Source organism: Sturnira hondurensis, unplaced genomic scaffold (assembly GCF_014824575.4).
Source record: "Sturnira hondurensis isolate 20B ecotype Veracruz unplaced genomic scaffold, ASM1482457v3 Scaffold0022910, whole genome shotgun sequence".
NCBI lineage: Eukaryota > Metazoa > Chordata > Mammalia > Chiroptera > Phyllostomidae > Sturnira > Sturnira hondurensis.
Genome location: NW_028095541.1, coordinates 15,975,813 through 15,995,311, shown reverse-complemented (window position 1 = coordinate 15,995,311; position 19,499 = coordinate 15,975,813). Strand labels below are relative to the sequence as shown.

Sequence of the window (19,499 nt, the reverse complement as noted above, 5' to 3'; positions counted from 1 at the left end):
TTTCAGGTAGCTAAATTAACTTGAGAGATTAACTTGAGAGATTAACAAGTAATTAACTTGAGAGATTCAGAAGGTTGGTTTTACCAATTTACTTTTCCGATCTGTGTGTGTGTGTGTGTGTGTGTTTAGGGGAAGAAGAGGAGTCAAAGTGTAGGCAAATAAGTACAGACTTTCTAAAGCCTAGTTTAAGTGATTGAAATGGACTGTGTCAAAAGTAAACAACTTTTGTGTATGTTAATCAGGCTCCAAGCAGTGCCAGAAAGTGTTTACTTAACATTTAGCTTATACTCTTCCTAAATTTTTAAAATGGGATTTCACTGAAATTTGGTACTTCAGCAGTTGGCTGTTTGTTAATACGTGTATCAACTTGTTTGGGGGGCTGATTCTGTGTCTGAGATTAAAGAGACCAGAAGGTCCCTGCGGGTGATCTTGCGTGAAATGTTTCCCACCAGCTGGCTGCGAAGCCTCAGCAGTTTGCAGCGGTGGAGATAGGCAGTCTGGGTCCCGGGGAGGAAGGCCCATCACCTGTTGGGGCATCGGGAGCGCGCGGCGCGGGGCCGACACTTGGGCGGCAGGGGCGGCGGCGGCGGGAGCAAAGCCCCAGTCCTCGGGGACCGCTCGGGTGGGCGGGAGGACGGACGGGGCAGTCAGGCGCTAGAATGCACTTTTCTCCGGCCAGAGAGACTTTGCACGGGAGTGGAGAATAGTTTGGGGTGGGGTTTCGCACCGTTTTCTCCTCCCCACCACCGGACCCCAAGAGCTTTCTGAGAGCTTTCAGAACTACGCTGGGAAGTTTAAAGAGCAAAGAGGAGCTTGTGCTGTAGGCAGGGACAATGGAAGAAAATGAAAGCCAGAAATGTGAGCCGTGCCTTCCTTACTCTGCAGACAGCAGACACATGCGGGGTAAGTAACAGACTCATTCAAAGATGGAGTTACAGTTACGCGTGCCCCTCGCCGCTTGCTGCGTTTTATAACTGGAGATGGGGCGCAGGGCAAAGAAAAGGCGTATTTCTTGTGGTGGTGCGTTTTCAGAACTTAGTGGAGAGCTGTGATTTCTTGGGTTTGACTCTGGCAGGATTTTCTGAAGCAAAGCAGTGGCATGGTGATGTCCCATTTGTAGCACAGTAAGCAGTCAGTAGCTGCCGTATCTCTTGGCAATGACAAATACATCGCTAAAAGCAGCTTTCATACGCATTGCTCCAGCCGCGGGAGAAAGCCGTTGCTTCTTTGAAGCTCCGTCTGGGGCGGCAGCATTGCCATTCATTGGTTGGGGGAATCCATGAGGCAAATGCCTCGTGGATGCAAGTTTTGTAGCATGTTCAAGTTAAATCACGGAGTTGGGGGTGTTTCATTTTCCAGATCAGAACAGGAGGGGTGCAGTGTATATCTGGATGATAGATGGAACTCTGAGTCTTCTCTGTGTTTTAATTCAAAAGTTGAGAGTTGTGAGGCAATTCTGGTGAATTTTCCCTGGGCAGTTTCCCTCTCATTGTTTTTATAATAGACTTGTCTTTTCCGTAGGGAATTTCCAGAAGCTTATGTTATTCCAAAGAAATTTCACCAAGGGATTGGNTCCAGATCAGAACAGGAGGGGTGCAGTGTATATCTGGATGATAGATGGAACTCTGAGTCTCCTGTGTGTTTTAATTCAAAAGTTGAGAGTTGTGAGGCAATTCTGGTGAATTTTCCCTGGGCAGTTTCCCTCTCATTGTTTTTATAATAGACTTGTCTTTTCCGTAGGGAATTTCCAGAAGCTTATGTTATTCCAAAGAAATTTCACCAAGGGATTGGGTACAAAAAGGACTTATCTGCCCTCCAGTGTCTGACGTGTCTGATGTGTCTGATGCCAGAGCCTATCCGATGGCATCATACAGGCAGCAAGTTCATAAGCTACCCCCCTACCACCCCGCCCCGTGCCCCAGGTTGATCCAGGGCCCAGTTAGTACCTAAAGGACTTGCTTTTGGGATAATAGTGCTTGCGTAGGAGTAGGGATTATACACAGGGGAAAAGGTGTGTGTGTGTGTGTGTGTGTGTGTGTGTTAAAGACTAAAGGGAAATAACAAATGACTCATCCACAGTGAAAATGCAAAAGTAAGCCAGACAGAAGAAAATGCGGTTACAAGGGATGGACACCCCCCTTCCCCAACTGAGATACAGGGAACTTGAAGTTTAGTACACCCTGGAGAAGCAGAGACTTCACATTTATCGCCCTAGGCGTCTGTTTGCACTTCCAAAGCCGAGCATTCTGCTTTCAGGCGCCTGATTGGTGGGGTCCAGCAGGAGATAAGGCTCCCTCCTGTCCCTCCCCCCACCCCCCTTACTTGATAGGACAGACTCCTAAGGCAGGAATTCAGCCTTTGGACCTTTGCTGAAATAGATGACTCAGAATCTAGATGGGCAATTAGAACAAGACCGATTTAAGAAATAACTTTCAAACAAACACAGCAATTCAAAGATGCTTCCAAGACTGGAGATGGTCACAATGAGAGTATAATCACTTTATTCATTTGTTCAATGAATATCGAACACCTGTCATGTAGTTGTCACTGTTTTAGTTGCTGGGTTCCAGTGGGGAACAGACTCGCCTTCACTGAATTTATATTCTAAGGGCTCAGTGTGGGCGGATGGGGGCAGTAGAGACAGATAATGAGTGAAGAAGTACAAGATAGAGCGTGCTAGATGGCAAGGTCGCTATTTTGCAAATAAAATATAGGATGCCAAGTTAAATTTGAATTTCAGATAAACAACAAATGTTTTTTTTTAGTATTAAGTATATTCCATATATTTTGGACATACGTTAAAATGATTTATTATTTATTTGAAATTCAGATTTAGCTGGGCATCCTGTATTTTCTCTAGCAACCCTGTAAGTCTGTGGGGAAAAATAGGCAGGAAATAGGGAGTATATGGGTGGGGGGGTGGTGAAGCTACAGGTAAGGTTATTAAGGAGAACCTCATATTTGCTGAGGGGTTGGATGTGGGACATAAGCGAAACAGAGAAGTTGAAGATGACTTCAGAAATGTTTGCCAACACAGCTAGATGGAGGAAGTTGCCATTTTCTTAAACTGGAACGCATTTGAGGGGTGTAGATCAGAAGGTGTTTATGGTTGGGAAGTAGGTGATGTGCAGAAAATCTTTTGGATCCCTTAGGAATGACAAGTTTATCAGGCACCCAAGTGGAGATGTTGATTACAGTTTGGGTATTCCTGACTGGAACTGAGAGAGGACTGTGGGGACTCAGAGATACGCTGGGGTGGGGTGCGTGCGCAGAAGCAGACATCCAGAGGAGAGGAGACATGCAGAGGAGAGGTCCTCTGCCACGCTCCAGCAGTCAGAGGTCAGGGAGGTGGGAGGGGGTGGCTGGAGGCGTGCTCCGAGGGCCATAAGAATTCAGGTTAGATCTTTAAGATCCAGTTGAGTTCTGGGTCCCAGTGGTGTTGAAGGGAGTTCAGCTTCATCTTCAGTTGTTTGGGCAGCACCAGCACCCTACACTGAGGCCCACGTCGTCCGTCCATTCACTGCTGCCACTACACTGTCCATTCTATTCTTTATGTTTATGCTTCAACCAGTTCCAGCGTGGTATTGCATGTCTCCATCTTGGCCTTCCCAGAACCTAACAGAGCATCAGACATGCTGAAGGCACAAGGATAAATACTTGTTGAAGAAAGGATAATCATACTGCCCTAGGGCTTGGAGTTAATCAATTTGCTGTAGATAAGGACCTCTTGGGTGATCATGTAACTTATTGTCCAAACTGAGATGCTTTTGCGAGTGAAAGGGAACACTATAAATAATTTCTCTGGGACAACAGTTGTAACCCAGATCTGTTTTGGCAAACTGGGGCATATGGTTGCTTCAAGAACAGTTTTTAATCAATGAGATTTCCATGGCTGAATAGGCAGGCTACTATGTAAACAATAGGGTGTATGTGTACTGCCAAGTGCATTATGTAGAGCAGGCACTCAATAATTATTGGTTAAATTTGAATTTAACTGTATCCTGTTCCCCTTGGAGGCTATGGGCCTCTCAGGGTGGTCCTTGGGGGCTCCTTGGGATGCATATATCTGCCCACCAGCAGCCTAGATGTGTCTGCCTTTGCTCTGGCTTCTAAGGTCTTGAAAACCCTATGCAGATGAAATGCTGCCAGCCACTTGCTTGCCTCCGCCACCTCCTGATCTCCAGCATTTCCAAACACTTAGTATTGCCCGGACTGGTATAGCTCAGTGGGTTGGATGTTGTCCCGCAAACCAAGATGTCACCAGGTCAGGGCATGTGTCTGGGTTGTGGGGCCAGGCCCCCTGTTGAGGGTGGGCAAAAGGCAACTAATCGATGTTTTGCTCCCTCTCTTTCTTTCTCCCTCCCATTCCCCATCTCTAAAAATAAATAAATAAGACCTTTAAAAAAACCCGGTGAAACATTTTTTTAAAAAAGACAACTTAGTATACACGATGGTGGTAATCATTTTACAGTATGTAAGTGTAGAAAATTAATACATTGTGCACCTTCAACTTGGAAGATATTGTATCAATTACATCTCATGCTGGATAAAAAAAAATCACATTGGCAGCCCCACGGAATGCAAGCCTGGGGAGTCCAGATACTCAGGTCTTTGCTCAGACATCTCCTGTAAAATTTCCCTCCCACTCTCCGATCCTCATCCTGTTTTATTTTTCATAGCACTTATCATGACATGACATTTCTAGTACATATTATTTGTTTGTTATCTGTCTCTGTAATTATAATGTGGACTCCATTATGAGGGAAGGGAATTGAGTCTGTCTGGGTCACTACTTCACTGCATTTCCTAATTCCTTCCAGTGTACAGAGCAGCATTCACATATTTTTGAATGAATGAATGAATCAATCAATCAATCAACTAAGGAACACTTGGAGACAAAATGTTTTTCTGGGTGAGAAAGGAAGGGGCTCTACCTATTTTGCCTAAAATCTATACCAGATAGGCTCTTCTTGATTTACTTTTTTTTATTCCAAAGACAGAGGAAATGGGAGGGAGAAAGAGAGAGGCAGACCTTGATATATCCATATGAGAGAAACATTGATGTAGGGATGTGAGATCGGTTGCCTCCCATATGTGCCCTGACTGGGGAATCAGACCTTCAACCTTTAGATTGACAGGGTGACACTCCAACCAACCGAGCCACACTGACATCATTTTTAAAGGGTTTTTAGAGAAATGTAATGGCCTGGTTTTAGCTGCACCTTTTCTGCCCATGTGTGTATGGTGATCTTTGAGATTTTAACAAGGGGTCTGGAAAACTGGCGAATCCTGTGGGCCCCCAACAGAATATGTGATATATATTAATCCAAAAGACTGATTGCTATAATAGCAATCTTTGTGGCATCATGAAAGCTAATTTCTCAAACACAGTAGAATGTAGCTGTTCCTGGCCAGGTGGGTCTCCTGGATGGCCCACCTTCAGGCTGACTCTGGGACCCAGCCACCTTCTGAGTCATGACGTCCTTTCCCAAGGCCTAGAAGAGTCCCTGGAGGTTTTGCAGTCACCTGGCCAAGGAGGAGAGAGAAAGGGCACAGAAAATTACTCAGGAGGTCCAGGGTCCAGAACTACAGGTGGCCCCCATCACTCTGTCCACATCACACTAACTGGAATCAGTGCGAGGCCCTGGTTAGGTGAGGGGTCAGCAGTGCACGGTCTTCCTGTGTGTGTGGTAGAAGGATATCATGCTGAATACACAGACAGACAGAACACTGCCACGGTAGGCCTGGAAAGGTTGTCCAGCCCACAACACAGCAACTCCCCACGATGTTCTTGTGACACAATTTAAAAAGCTACATCTTAGAGACAGCTAACCAGAAGCCACTATAAAGAAGTGAGGGACCCCTTCCCTAAGAGGCTGTGGCCTACCTACTCTTGACTGGGGAATAACATCTCAGCCAAGCCACCGGTCCTGTCACTGGCTCTCAGGAAGAGAGCAGGAGTGTGAACCCTGACTGGCACAAGGTCCCAGTTCCTTGTTGCAGGCCAGCTGACACGGGCAAAGCAGCTTGAGTTGTGGCCAGGAAGCCTGCCTTGGCAGCTCCTGAGGTCACCTGCCTGCTGGCCAGCTAGCTGTGTGGATGACCCATCTTCCCTGATTCTCTGTTAGTACCCACCCTGTTCCCCACTTTCTCCTTTTGCCTTCCAGAATGTGTACACCCCAGACAAAAAGCCCTTTGAATCTCAGAACTGTGTCTCTCTAGCACTTCTGCCTTCCTCATCCCCACTTCTGCTCCAGGCAGTGTTGAGGGGGCTGTTTTCTGCCAAAGCTCCTGTTTTGCTGTTTGCCCGGCTTGAGTGGATCTACTGAGAGGAGTTGCTCTGGGCTGTGCAGAGGCTGGGAGGGGCAGGAAGGGGAAACTGGGAGCCTTGTCTTCCTACTACAGCCTCCTTATTTGTTTGACATGGATTCCCAGAATAGCAAACAAGTAGACACGCCCATATTTAAATGTTAGCACCAAAGCATCCTGGACAAGAAACAGAACTGTATTTCTGTTTTGATGGCTGGGATCATCTATTCATGTGGATAATGAAGAATTGGCAGGATGCAGAACTCTGACTCCATGGCTGTGGAATTGTGATGAAACAACCTCCGCCTACCCCCTTGCTTGTTTGTCTCTATCCGTTTAGCTTTCTCCTCAAAGACCACATTCTCCCCCAAGTCACTGGAATGGTAGAGTGATCACTTCTCTCTCAGGCATGGGATTGGCAAATGGTGTGGGGTTGCTGTGGGTGCTGGTGACAGTGGAGCAGGCCCTGGTTGTGGGTCAGAGGCTGACAGAGCTGAAGCACAGTGCGAGGCAGGAAGGTGGGACCAGAGGAAGGAGTGGTCTCCGAGGGCCATTAGACACAGACGTGGTGTGCCTTTAGCCATTGGTGCTTTACCCATTGATTACACTTGCTGCTTTCCTCCAAATCACATTAAACCTTGTTAAGTAAATGGAGACATTTCAGAGGAATCCACAAGAAAGAGAAAAAATGGAAAAGCACAGGAAGGTTGATGTAACCTTCCCAGTGCAAAGTGTTTGGAAAGATTGGGGTTTTAGAGAGTCAGTAATTTGGGGCTGCTCAGAGGTGAATGCTGACAAATGATTGACTGACTCAATGCGCCCCTCCACTCCACACTCCTTTCCCAGTTTACTTCAAAGGGGAAACTGGGAAACTCTTCAGTCTCTAAGGGGCTACTGTTCTGGCTGTCTGGATCTCTTCTGAGGGGCCTTGGATGAAACAGAATAGTTCTTGTGAGTCTATGTGACAAAGCAAGTCAGAAAAATACCTATGCTCCCGTTGGTATTTGAGGGGCTAGTGTTTATCCAGATGAGTCTATGTGGATATTTGCATATTATGCCCATGTAAGAAATCACCTTGCTAAAGATTCAATCCTGTGCATTAACTTAGCTGTACTGGATAATTTTTAAATATATTATTTTAATGAAGTTAAAAAGTAACCTTAAAACTCCCTTTAAAAGTTAACAGTGTTAGGCCCTGATGGTGGCTCAGCTGATTGGAGCATCATTCAATGTGCTAAAGTTATGGGTTCAATCCTTGGTCAGGCACATACAAGAATCAACCAATGAATGGTTAAATAAGTGGAATATCAAATTGACTTCTATCCTTCTCTCTCTTCTCTCACCCTCTTTCTCTTTCTCAAATCAATAAATAATTCTTTAAAGAAGTTAACAGTGTTAGGCCAGACATATAACTTTTGGCTAATACAAAACTCATGTTCACATGCACACTCCAAGTATGAAGCTAAATCTCTTCAGATTGCATACCTTTACCAGCCTGAGACATGGCATTTTCTGCATTTAGCTGTATTCCATAGTTTCTATTTCTTTTGTATTTTTAAGAAGAGATAACAAAAAAGGTAGCCATCATGTGAATCCGTGTAATAAGACAGTAAGCAAAATCAATAAAATTACAGTTTATATCCCAGTGTCTTTTTAACCAATAGTTCTATCGTCATCTTTTTCTTCTAAGAAGAAGACTATTGCTGAGACTATTGAAAAGTAGAAGAATTAACTCTCTGGCTGTTTTTTTTCCTCCCTCTTCTCATCAGTGTCTGATGGAGATGCAGTAATTAGCAATGTAATGAGAAGTGAAGGGTAAACAAGAAGAATTATTCCCAGAACATGCATTTAGGGGTGGAAGACTGGAACGGGAAAAGCAGCCTGAGATTACAATATTCTCTGTTCCTGACAGTCCTAGAGTTCTGTACACAGATGTTTCTAGTTTCTAGACAATGAAGGAGGAAACTGGCGGCGGCATGGCCCCCGGCAGGACTAGCACCTGCCTAAGTTCTGGGCACCTGTTGCTTTGCATCACTGGCGTGAAGGTTTGGCTCCCTGTTTATCTGAGACTCATATCTAGAACTTTCAAATTTTGGATCTCTTTTCCTACACATAATAATAGCAAATAAGCTCTCAGTGGAAACTTGTTTTTAAAAATATTTTGGAGTAGCTTTAAAGCCTTTAGAGCTAGAAGGCTCTTTGCATACCTAGTGCTAGTCCAGCAGCCTCCTTTTGTTGATTAAAAGGGTGAGGCTGAGAGAGGCTGAAGTGTTTGTTCTAGGTCCAGGGTTAAAGGCAGGACTCCTGAGACCCAGCCACATGCTTTTTCTGGAGGGTGCAGTGGACAAGGACATTTTTTTCTGCCTGTCCCTATATTACTGTTTAAGAACTGTTCCCTGTGACAGAACCTGAAGTGCTTCTGCATGCTCATTACCTTCTCTTCCTATTCTGGTTTTTAAAGGAGTAACACCCTTTTCTTAGTTAACTGGAATATTCCAACCTGACACCCTAGTCATTGAGAATGGATGGAGAGGCCCTATTCATGTCCTGCCTTCCAGACATTGCCATTGCCTGCCTCCGTGCCAAGTAGAAATCAGCTTGTCCCAGGCCAGGGCAGAGATAGGGTGTCTGGGTCAAGGCTTTCAAAATGACCTTTTCATTGTGTGATTTAGATGAAGTCCACTTCAAGTAAAGTGTGTCTAAGCCTTTACGTTCCTTCAATTATTACCTATGATAATATTCTTTTTTTGGAAATTTAATTTATTTATTTTTAGAGAGGGGAAGGGAGGGAGAAAAAGGAGGAAAGAAACATCAATGTGTGGTTGCTTCTCGAACACGCCCTACTGGGGCCCTGGCCTGCATTCTACGCATCTGCCCTAGACGATGAATCAAACCGGTGACCCTTTGGTTCTCAGGGTGGTACTCAATCCACTGAGCCACACCAGCCAGGGCCCTATAATAATATTCTTATGCTTGCTTGGTTTATGCTAATAGGGGGAAATTGAACTTACAAGTAGTTCACATGTTAATTATTATAATAGCTACTTTTGGTCTTAGAGATGAAACAAATATTTCAGAAACCACCTTCAGGTATAAAAATATAAAAATTAGCCTTTTAAAAAAGTCTAAACTTTTTAGATGTTTAGACAATATAAAAATCCTGTTACCTGTATGATGGAATTAAAAATAAATAAATAATCAGAGTCACTGAAGTTCTTTTCTCCAATTACAGGTGACAGTAAAGGGTAACCCAGTTGCTTACAAACTCATCTGACCAAGTTTCTCATTTTGAATAACATCAAGGAAAGAGTCAGAAATAGCGCAGTTTTTACTGCAATATCTTCATTTCGAAAGGGCAGTTTTTCATATTTCTTAATTGTTGACTTTTTTCTTCTTGACACATGCACATACACAAAATCCGCCAAGTTATATTCATACATCAACAGCTGCCACAACCCTCTCAGTATTCTGTAAATGAGATTTCTAGTGTGAAATCATTAATTGTGAACCATATTCATATACATATTTTTTGCCTTTCAGAACAAGGAAAGAGCAATTTGCATGTAACGTCTTTAGAAGATGCAGAATGTCGCAGAACCAAGGAACGCCTTTCTAATGGGAGCAGTCGAGTTTCAGTTTCCAAGGCTTCCCGAAATATCCCAAGGAGACACACCCTAGGTGGGCCCCGAAGTTCCAAAGAAATACTGGGAATGCAAACATCCGAGATGGACAGGAAGAGAGAAGCTTTCCTGGAACATCTAAAGCAGAAATACCCTCATCACGCCACAGCAATCATGGGCCACCAGGAGAGGCTGAGAGACCAGGTACGAATGTTGCTGCCATTCCACACCGCAGAGCTCATTCCCTAATGAATATGAGGGAAAACAAAGTGGTCTTCAGTTTAAAAGGGAAAAAACAGTTGAGTGGACTGTGCCCACCACTGAGTTGTTCCAGATCTCCAGAGAGTGGGCAGTTCCCCTAAAAGAGGGTCACCATGGTCAACCACAAGTACATCTGAAGTGGAGGCAATGAAGGGATATTACTTGACTGAGTAAAGCATAGTACCAATGACTGTACACCCTATTAGTGCTCAGTGCTTAACACAATAGATGGATGAATATATAAATACATTTTTAGGATAAAACAGAACAGAGAGGGATAAACTTGTGATAAACTTTTTTTCCTTAAGAAGCTGATGTTAGGGTTTTGTTTCTGCTCAGTTTTTTTTCTTTTTAATCATAGATATTTTCCTTTTACATGCTTTCTTTCCACTGTCTTCAGCAACCTGTTTCTCAGGTTATCTTGACAGCCAGAGAGTATCACCCAGCTGTGGCTTGGGATGTTTCTATTTCTTGGCTGTGCAATTACTTTTTAGCTGACAGGAGACCGGAGGCCTCCCCTGTCCACCTCACAGGCATGTTATCAGATTGACCTTTCAAGATGGGGAACATAGCAAAGGAATCAGAGCACTTAGTGATTTGGGTGGTCGAGGAGGGAGGGCAGGCTCTTATGATTTGGACATTCCAGGTAGAGAAGCCAAGCGCAGTGTTTTAAGTCGCTATCTTGCCAGTTAGTTACAAAAGTGATGTCTAACTAACACAGCTTTTGAACATACATGCAAGTGGAGACCAGCATCAGCCTGAATAATTGAAACCTATGCTTTATCCTTCATATCATTTTTCCCTTAATTTAACCTTCTATGAAATCTTTATCAGAGGGCCCAAAACTGTGACATGTGCTTTATGGAGTGTGTTTGCTGTTTGTTCACATTGCCCAAAACAATATAGGCCTAGAGTAGAATAAAGAAACAGAATCCTGCTTGATGTAGAGATGTAGAAATTAATTCTGTGGGAATTAAGGAAAGGAAGGCTAGCTTGTCATTTCCGGCATACTGGTACACCTTAGAGCTATTGTGGGCTGGGTTCCAGGCTACTGCAATTAATTGAGCCATAATCTTTTTGCTGGTAGAAGGTCTTGTCTTCAGTTTGTAAATGACACATCTGTGAAGTGCAGTAAAGTGAAGGACAGTAAAATGAGGTATGCCTGTATATAGAAAACATGCCTATTTGCTATTTTTAATTGCATTTATTTTTTTATTTTTCCCAGTTGTATGGACATATATTGACATATAACACAAATACTCCTGTTTTATATTGATAATAGAGTCATGATCCATTTGGTAATGGAATTAGTACCTCTCCCTGTGTCATTTTTCTGTGAGATACCCTATTTTATACAGAGAACTTCAGATTGAGGAAACTCAAACTCAGAGCAGTTGCAATTATATGAGTGAGGAAGGAAATTGTCTTTTAAAAGTTAACATATATTTTAATTTGCCTGTTAAATACAGGAATTAGTCTGTCAAAAATGATGTATTTTTCATGTCAAAAATACTTCATTTATTATCATTACCATTGTTATTTGTGATGTCATGAATATTGCTACTACTATGGTGATTGTGGTTTCTCTGAGGACAATTACATGGGAGCCCTGGCTGGTGCAGCTTAGTGGGTTGAGTGCCAGCCTGAGAACCCAGGGGTTGCCAGTTCGATTCCTGGTTAGAGCACGTGCCTGGGTTTGCTCGCCAGGTACTCAGCAGCAGGTGTGAGAGAGGCAACCACACGTTGATGTTTCTTTCCCTCTCTTTCTCCCTCCCTTCACCTCTCTCTAAAAATAAATAAATAAAATCTTTAAAAAAAAAACAAAAACAATTACACAGGAAGCCTAAATGTAAATGGAAGGTTGTAAAGGGTGCATGGCATCATATGACAGGGAATAATGAATGTAGGTTGGAGGTCTTGAGCTCTGATCTCGTCACATGCATTTCTGTCCTAGGTGTAGTCCAGCCAGGGCTGGTCAGTTGTTACTTTGTTGGTAATTTGGAATGAATTTTTGTGGTTTCCAAGATGCCCATCCAAAAGGGGAGAGATTTTGATGCATGGGTCTGTGTATACATTTGTTACTCCACTGCTTTGCTGCAAATTAACCCTAATCAGCATTGTAAGATAAACTCAGGCGATGGTGTGTGATGTTCCTATGAACAGTACTTTATCTAATGCCTTTTTCTTTCCCTTTCTCCTACCACTCATTTCCTCTTTCCTCTTCTCAGTGACACCCTTTGTTTCTCCCTGACCTTCTGACAATGGATTTTTCCAGGCTTCCTTTGCAGGAAGATACATGACCAGACTTAGGAAGGAACTGAAATAGCACAAGCCTCATGCATTTCTCCAGATTCAAAATACCAGGTACTCTTCTGGTGGCTGCTTTCCTCCCACAGAGGTGGCTTCAGTGAGAAGAGTGACACTGAGGAAAGGAAGTTCAAGTATAAGGCCTGGAAAATGCTGTGTATAGCACCTTGCACAAAATATTTTTTAAAAAAATTTTACTGACCCTGGCTGGTGTAGCTCAGTGGATTGAGCGCGGGCCTGCAAACCAGACGATCGCGGTTCGATCCCTAGTCAGAGCACATGCCTGGGTTGCAGTACGGTTCCTTGCAGGCTAACTACCAGCAGGGGATGCACAAAAGGCAACCATACATTGATGTTTCTCTCCCTCTCTCCTTCCCCTCTAAAGATAAATAAATAAAATCTTAAAAAAAAAAGCTAATGTATAAAAAAAAAAATTTACTGAATTTGGGCCCTGGCTGGTGTAGCTCATTGGATTGAGCGTGGGCTTGCGAACCAGAGGATTGCGGTTCGATTCCCAGTCGGGGCGCATGCCTGGGTTGCAGGCCAGTTCCCAGCAGAGGATGGGAGGCAACCATACATTGGTGTTTTTCTCCTCCTTTCCTTCTCTAAATATAAATGAATAAAATCTGAAAAAAAAATTTTACTGAATTTATTGGGGTGACACTGGTTAAAAAAATCATGTAGGTTTTAAGTGTACAATTCTGTAATACATCATCTCTATATAGTATTGTGTGTTCACCACCCAAAGTCAAGTCTCCTTCCATCAGCATTTATCTCCCCTTCAACCTACCCCATCCTCCTTTTCCTCCCATAATCACTGTGCTGTTGTCCTTATCCATGAGTTGTTTTTTGTTTGTTATTTGTTGCTTAATCCTTTCCCCTTTTTCATCTATTACACAAAATATTTTGATACTAAGGGAATCTAGGTTCTGATTCCCTGGTATTACCCATAAGGAAAATTAGAGCACATCTTATATTTCAAAATTTGAATTTAAGCACTGGAAGATTTGGGGTTGAAAACTTATATTTGAACTTTTGAAATTCAGTCAGTCAAGAATTTTCTAAGGTCTAAATTATTGAAAAGCAAATAGGTTTCCTTAACTTCCTTCCTGTGTCTTCAAAAAATGCAGATGACCATTATTGCATTATTGTACCATTATTGTACCCATAGTGCTTATCTGCATAACAGTAGCTGCTGTCATTCCCGACTCCCGCAGCAATGCTGCGGGAGCAGTCAAACTGACGAGAATCCCCTGGCTGCTCTGTCTTTGGCTCTGGAGTCAGGCAGGACTGCTTTGGAATCCAGCCTCCATTCATGTGCTAATTGTGCTAACGACTTAATCTTCTCTAAGTTCCCTCATTTGTCAAAAGACACTAAGAAGTGTACGGTAGAGTCCTGAGAAAGAAAGTGATGGATCCTCTCACTGCTGAAGTGGCAGCTCTTAGCATGACAGTATTCTGGTGTGTAGTCAGTCTCTGGTGTAACAGTCTTGGAGGCTCTATTTTCAAATTAGTACTTAAAGTCATTTTATTTTTTCATTAACAGAAATTCAAGTTACCCAAAGATTATTTTTCCCACCGACAGAACAAAATCTATTCCACTTTTGAAATTTATTTGTATTTTTCGTTCATGAAAAGCTAAAAAAATTGGACTCCTTTGACTTATTCATTCTACATGTATTTATTTGGCACCTACAATGATAAAGGCGTTTCAAGGGACACAGTGAGGCATGACTCCTGCCTTCAAATCAGTAAAAGAGATAAGACATTCTTATGCCCAGACTAGTCTTTCAAGACCCAACCTAAATGTCACACCTTGCATACTGTTTATAACATCTTGGAGTGCTGTGCTGTTGTGTATAGTCATGCCTTTATTGTAAATTCATATATGACTTCTATCTAGAATGTGCTTTTAGAGGACAAAAACCTTGTCTTAATCACTTTTATAGATGCAGCATTTAAAGGGACACAAGACCTAAACTGGGCATAATAGTTTTTGTTGCATGAATGCATGAGTCAATACTTTGAATACAATTAGAATGTGATAGATGCCTTTTGAGTGGTACAGATAGAGAGGGGTAAGGAGTCCAAGAATTGTAATTGGTTGCAGTTTGGGAAGTCAGAAGAGATTGAGGATAAGATGCTGGGAAAGGCTAAGTAATTTTCCTCAAGTCAAGAAGCCAGCATTTGAACCAAGGCCAGAATTTCTAGTCTGTGGTCTTTCCATTTGTTGTTGACCTTGGTGTTTGCTCCCCCTGCCTTTAATTTTTCTGAAGTTTTGGTCACAGATTATGTAGATCACAGTGGGTCAAGTAATAGCAACATTTCATGGTTATTACTTTAAAAAGATAAATCTTATTCAATGGCAGATTCCCTGAGGTAACCACAGAAAAGATTCCTGCATATATTTTACACTGAAAGTTACTTTTCTGAAATAGCTCTAAGTTCAGAAAGGTCTTGTACTTCAGTATCCTCTCACGGGCATGGTCACTGTGTAGCTACAGAGTTTGGAAATGCTCTTTCTTCGTGTCTTCACTAATAAAGAAATAGGTGTCTCGCTGTCCTCTAACCTACACCAATAATTTTATCACTCCTAGACTCAGAAACCCTTCTGAAAATAATTTTTCTGTCTTTATTTCCAGTTACCCAGAAAATTTCTGTTTAACTTACTTAGGTCTATAGTACCTGGTTTGTAGTTATAATGAGTTTGTGTGTATTTCTGCATCTAATGTGGTCAAGTATTAAGTATAATGTGGCTCTAGGAAGAAAGAGGAATACATTTTAACTTAAAAGTCTGATTTTTTTTATTCAGTACAAAAAGTAGGAGATATTAAGGAGAATTTTTCTTCCACATGAATGTCTTGGAAGGCTATAGTAAGGAGATACAACCAGGGACAATAAGACTCTCTGAACTGCTGTCACTGACTCCAGGGGTCCTTGCCCAGCTCCTTTCCTGGGGCCTCTGTAGTATCCCCTCGTAGGCCAGCTCTCCTTTGTGTTTGCAGGGAAGCAGCATTGGCGCCATCTTCTCTGTGCCTGGTTAGTTTGGCACCTCTCACCGCTGTCTGCTCTGGTCCCTGGTATCTACACGGAGGTGTCACTGCTACTGATTGTGAAAATGAAAATAAGGAAAATATCTACTAGTTGGTTTAGTCATAAACATCCCAAGTTCTAGTTTATTCTACTCTTTCTAAACTACCTGTAAACCTGTAAAGAACTTTATTCATCGGTGAAGAGTTGTTCTATGGAATTTGGAACTGGGAGCTTTGGTAAGACTCAACATTATCCATTCCTTTGACTGACATCTTCTTTTTAGGAGGTGTATACCTGATTTTGTCAGAATCAGGGAAAATGACACAGTTAAAACCAGAGAACAAGAGAAGTCTGAACTTCATTTGAATCCGAAGACCAGGTCTTAAGAAGCAAACACTACTTCAAGTTGGTAGAATACAGGCATTTTTACTGCTGTTCCACCAAAACTCACTGAAAACAATTAGGAGTATTAATGTAACAGGGTGCAGCCCAGATCAGGGCCCCAAATAGGGATTTGGAATGGGGTCCAGAACTCAAGGTGTCCAGGAAATATTAGAAAAATATATAGGATGTCCTCCCCCCTCCCCCTTACAGGTTTGAGTTGGGGGAAGGGACACATGGAGCAGGAACGTGGAGAGCTGTTTTGCATAGCAACAGCTTTGCAGCTAATCTCTGGAATGGTCACTTAACATATCTATAACCTTTAACTGGTTTCATAGATATGTTAAATAGCTGTGGCCATGCTTTGAGCCAGGGCATTGGAAGTGACTTCCACCCAGGATGTAACTGGGAGACAACTCCCCCTAGTTACCCAGCCTGTGTCAGAGCTTGGAGATGATTGGCTCCATGCCATGGGGCCACGCCTGCCCAAACTCACTACATAGCCCAATAAAGCTGGAAGGTTACTGGAATGCTGGCAGGTGTAACCAATTGTAGGAAGAGTTGGAAATGGGACTGCACAGGAAGATTGGCGTGGGAAGAACCACGCAGCTTTGGCAAAATGGGAACCCTGCAGCTTTGACTAGAGTGAGGACCATGTGGCTTTGGGGTGCTCCCTTTTAGGAAGCAGGAGAGACTTTGCCTGGAAGAAAAGAGGTGACAGATTCCTTGCTGGTGGGCCACGAGAAGGTGCCACATGGCTTTGGATTAACTGGAGATTGTGGCGACCACTCAGCTGATGGTGCCAGGAGCCTGAATCATGGACTTCTGCTTTTTTTCCTGAGATACAGTGCCCCAGATTAGGGCAGCGGGAGAAGGAAGGACTGTGTGCATCTGTGGGTATCCTAAAAGACTTTGATATTTTAATGAAGACGTTGGGTCACTACTTTAAGTCTGTATTGCTTTAAATAAACACTTCCTTTCCTTCTCACAAATCTCTGGCATCGAGTGATGTCTTTCCTCTGGCAGTGAGCGTAGCGAACCTAGTGGGGGTTCCTTTCAGTGATAGTATATTGTACCCGCCCCTTGCCTCTGTTCTGTAACATTAATAGTGGAAATACAATGTGGGGAAAAACTTGCATCTTGAGTAAAACAAGGAAATGATCATGACCTATGGATGGCTTTGGGAGACTAGGGAGTGTCTTGACAGAGACCCCCCATATACACAGAAAGTATAAAGAAAAGTATAGTTAATGCCAAGGTAGGTGGAGGTGGAGGAAGAGGAGGGTATGGGGAGATAAATGGTGATGGTCAAAGACTTGAGTTGGGTTGGTGAACACACAATACAGTGTACAGATGGTGTATTGCAGAACTGTGCACCTGAACCTGTATAATTTTGTTAACCAGTGTCACCCCAATAAAAGAAATTTTAAAAAATTAAGAAGAGTTAAAGGAGGAAAGTATGCTACGAACAGTATTATGATCTTGACCTCATCTTCAATAGAGCTTTAGGGATAAAGAGCAAGATTAATAAAAGAGAGGAGGAAGTGTTACCAGATAACAATGCATCCACCCACAGAAAGCCTGTGAATTAAAAGCTTTAATGTGATCCTCAAAAACATGGAGGACAAAGCAAGTAACATATTTTTGTGGAAAGAGTATTTGACATAAAAAAACAGAAATGAGGGCGCAGGCTGCTTTGACTAACTCTTCCCTTTTACATACTAGTTTCCAGTGGCTATCCATTCAAATATGAGTTACCATAAAAGAGGAGCCAATAAAACCTGATATATTAAACAGGATAGTCTTGATTATGCTGCATAACAAATAAAACCTGGGGGTTCTGGTGGTTTCTTGTGTGTGTGCATGTGTGTTATGATACAAAAACACTTTATTTTTAAAAAAAAATTAAATTGTATTTTATTGATTATGCTATTACAGTTGTCCCAGTTTTACCCCCTTTGCCCCCTTCAACTCAGTACCCTGCAGTCCCTCAGGCCATCCCCACACCATTGTTCATGTCTATGAGTCATGTATGTAAGTTCTTTGGCTACTGCATTTCCTATACTGTACTTTATATCCCCATGGCTATTCTGTAACTACCAATTTGTACTTCTTAATCCCCTTACCTCTTCACCCATACCCCCATATCCCCCTCCAATCCAGCAACCTTTTTCTTAAGTAAGTCCCTTTAACATTTCATATAATAATGGTTTTGTGATGATGAAGCTCTTTATCTGCCTTTGATTCTAAATGATATGTTTGCTGGGTAGAGCAATCGTGGCTGTAGGTCCTTCCTTTTCATGACTGAATATTTCTTGCCAAACCCTTCTAGTCTGCAAAGTTTCTTTTGAGAAACCAATCGACAGTCTTATGGGAACTCTCCTAACTGCTTCTCTCTTGCCGCTTTTAAGATTCTCTCTTTATCTTCAACCTTTGGCATTTAAATTATGATTTGTCTTAGAGTGGGCCTCTTTGCCTCCATCCTCTTTGGTACTCTGTGCTTCCTGGACTTACATGCCTATTTCCTTCACCAAATTAGGGAAGTTTTCTTTCATTATTTTTTCAAGTAGCTTTCCAACTTCTTGCTCCTTTTCTTTTCCTTCTGCCACGCTTATGATCTGAATGTTTTAATCCTTGAAGTTGTCCCAGAGGCCGCTTTCACTATTCTCATTTTTTTTTATTCTTTATTCTTGTTCTGACTGGTTGTTTTTTAAATTTGATTCTTGGCTTACTGATTCTTGGCTTACTGAAGGTGACGTGGCAAGGAAGTGGCAGTACCAGATTTAAATCCTGTTATCTGGTTGAGGGGACCTTGCTCTCAACCTACAGAGTATGCCATTTCTCTAACGAGTGACAGAATCAAAAGACATTCTGAAATGCGGAGGAAACAGAAGGACCAGGATGGGGGACAAGCGTGCCCATGGTCAGTAAGTATAAATTCACTGGTGACCTAGAATGGCTGAAGAGTCAGCCTCCTCATTACACTGGCCCTTAATAATTCGGGGAAGAAAAGGAATTAGGTACTAAAGAAGCAGTGGCATAAATAGTGGTAGGCCTCTGAGAAGGTGGAAGACTGAGAAAATGTTATTCTTGCCAGAGCAACACCTCCAAGTAGAAGGACCATGGTGTCCTAATAAAATTGCAAGTTGTATATAGAAACTTTATATAAGCGTATATGTGAGTATTTAATGAACTACTAGACACCTGTGAATAAAGAATATGATAAGATTGAAAGAATCAATAGTAAAAAACATCTGACTCTCAGAAATCCAAATAACCTTGGCTATGTCTAAGGGTAATGAGAAAGCCATCAGAAACAATAGGCATCTAAATTTGGGTATGATGAGAAACAATAGTAAAAATATAAGCAGAAGAAGCAGTCTAATGCTTAACAGATGATGCTACTCATAGGACCAGATGAGGGAGCTAGCTCTGGAACTGTTTCCCAGTGGACTGATATTTTGAAATGCAACTTAAAAGATGTTAGGAGTACATTTTAGGAGATGTGGAATATTGCATAATAGGACATATTGTGCTAGGGACTCAGCAATCAATAAGACTAAATTCAAGGGATTGCAATTTTACTTG

At 42.4% G+C, this 19,499-nt stretch overlaps 1 protein-coding gene across 15 annotated transcripts in view; it reads left to right on the top strand.

Moving 5' to 3' along the window:
- The first annotated feature begins 633 nt into the window (after positions 1 to 633).
- Positions 634 to 19,499, top strand: part of KIAA1217 (KIAA1217 ortholog) — a 299,231-nt gene continuing 280,365 nt past the window's right edge. For 11 of the 15 annotated variants that reach the window (XM_037037185.1, XM_037037193.1, XM_037037184.1 and 8 more), the window contains exons 1-2: positions 636 to 903; positions 9,850 to 10,133. In XM_037037185.1, the coding sequence (XP_036893080.1) occupies positions 834 to 903; positions 9,850 to 10,133 (354 nt within the window). In that variant the 5' untranslated portion in view covers positions 636 to 833. Of the gene's footprint in view, positions 904 to 9,849; positions 10,134 to 19,499 lie in introns of all 15 variants that reach the window. The other 4 variants (XM_037037195.1, XM_037037194.1, XM_037037191.1 and 1 more) reach the window with 2 other exon arrangements.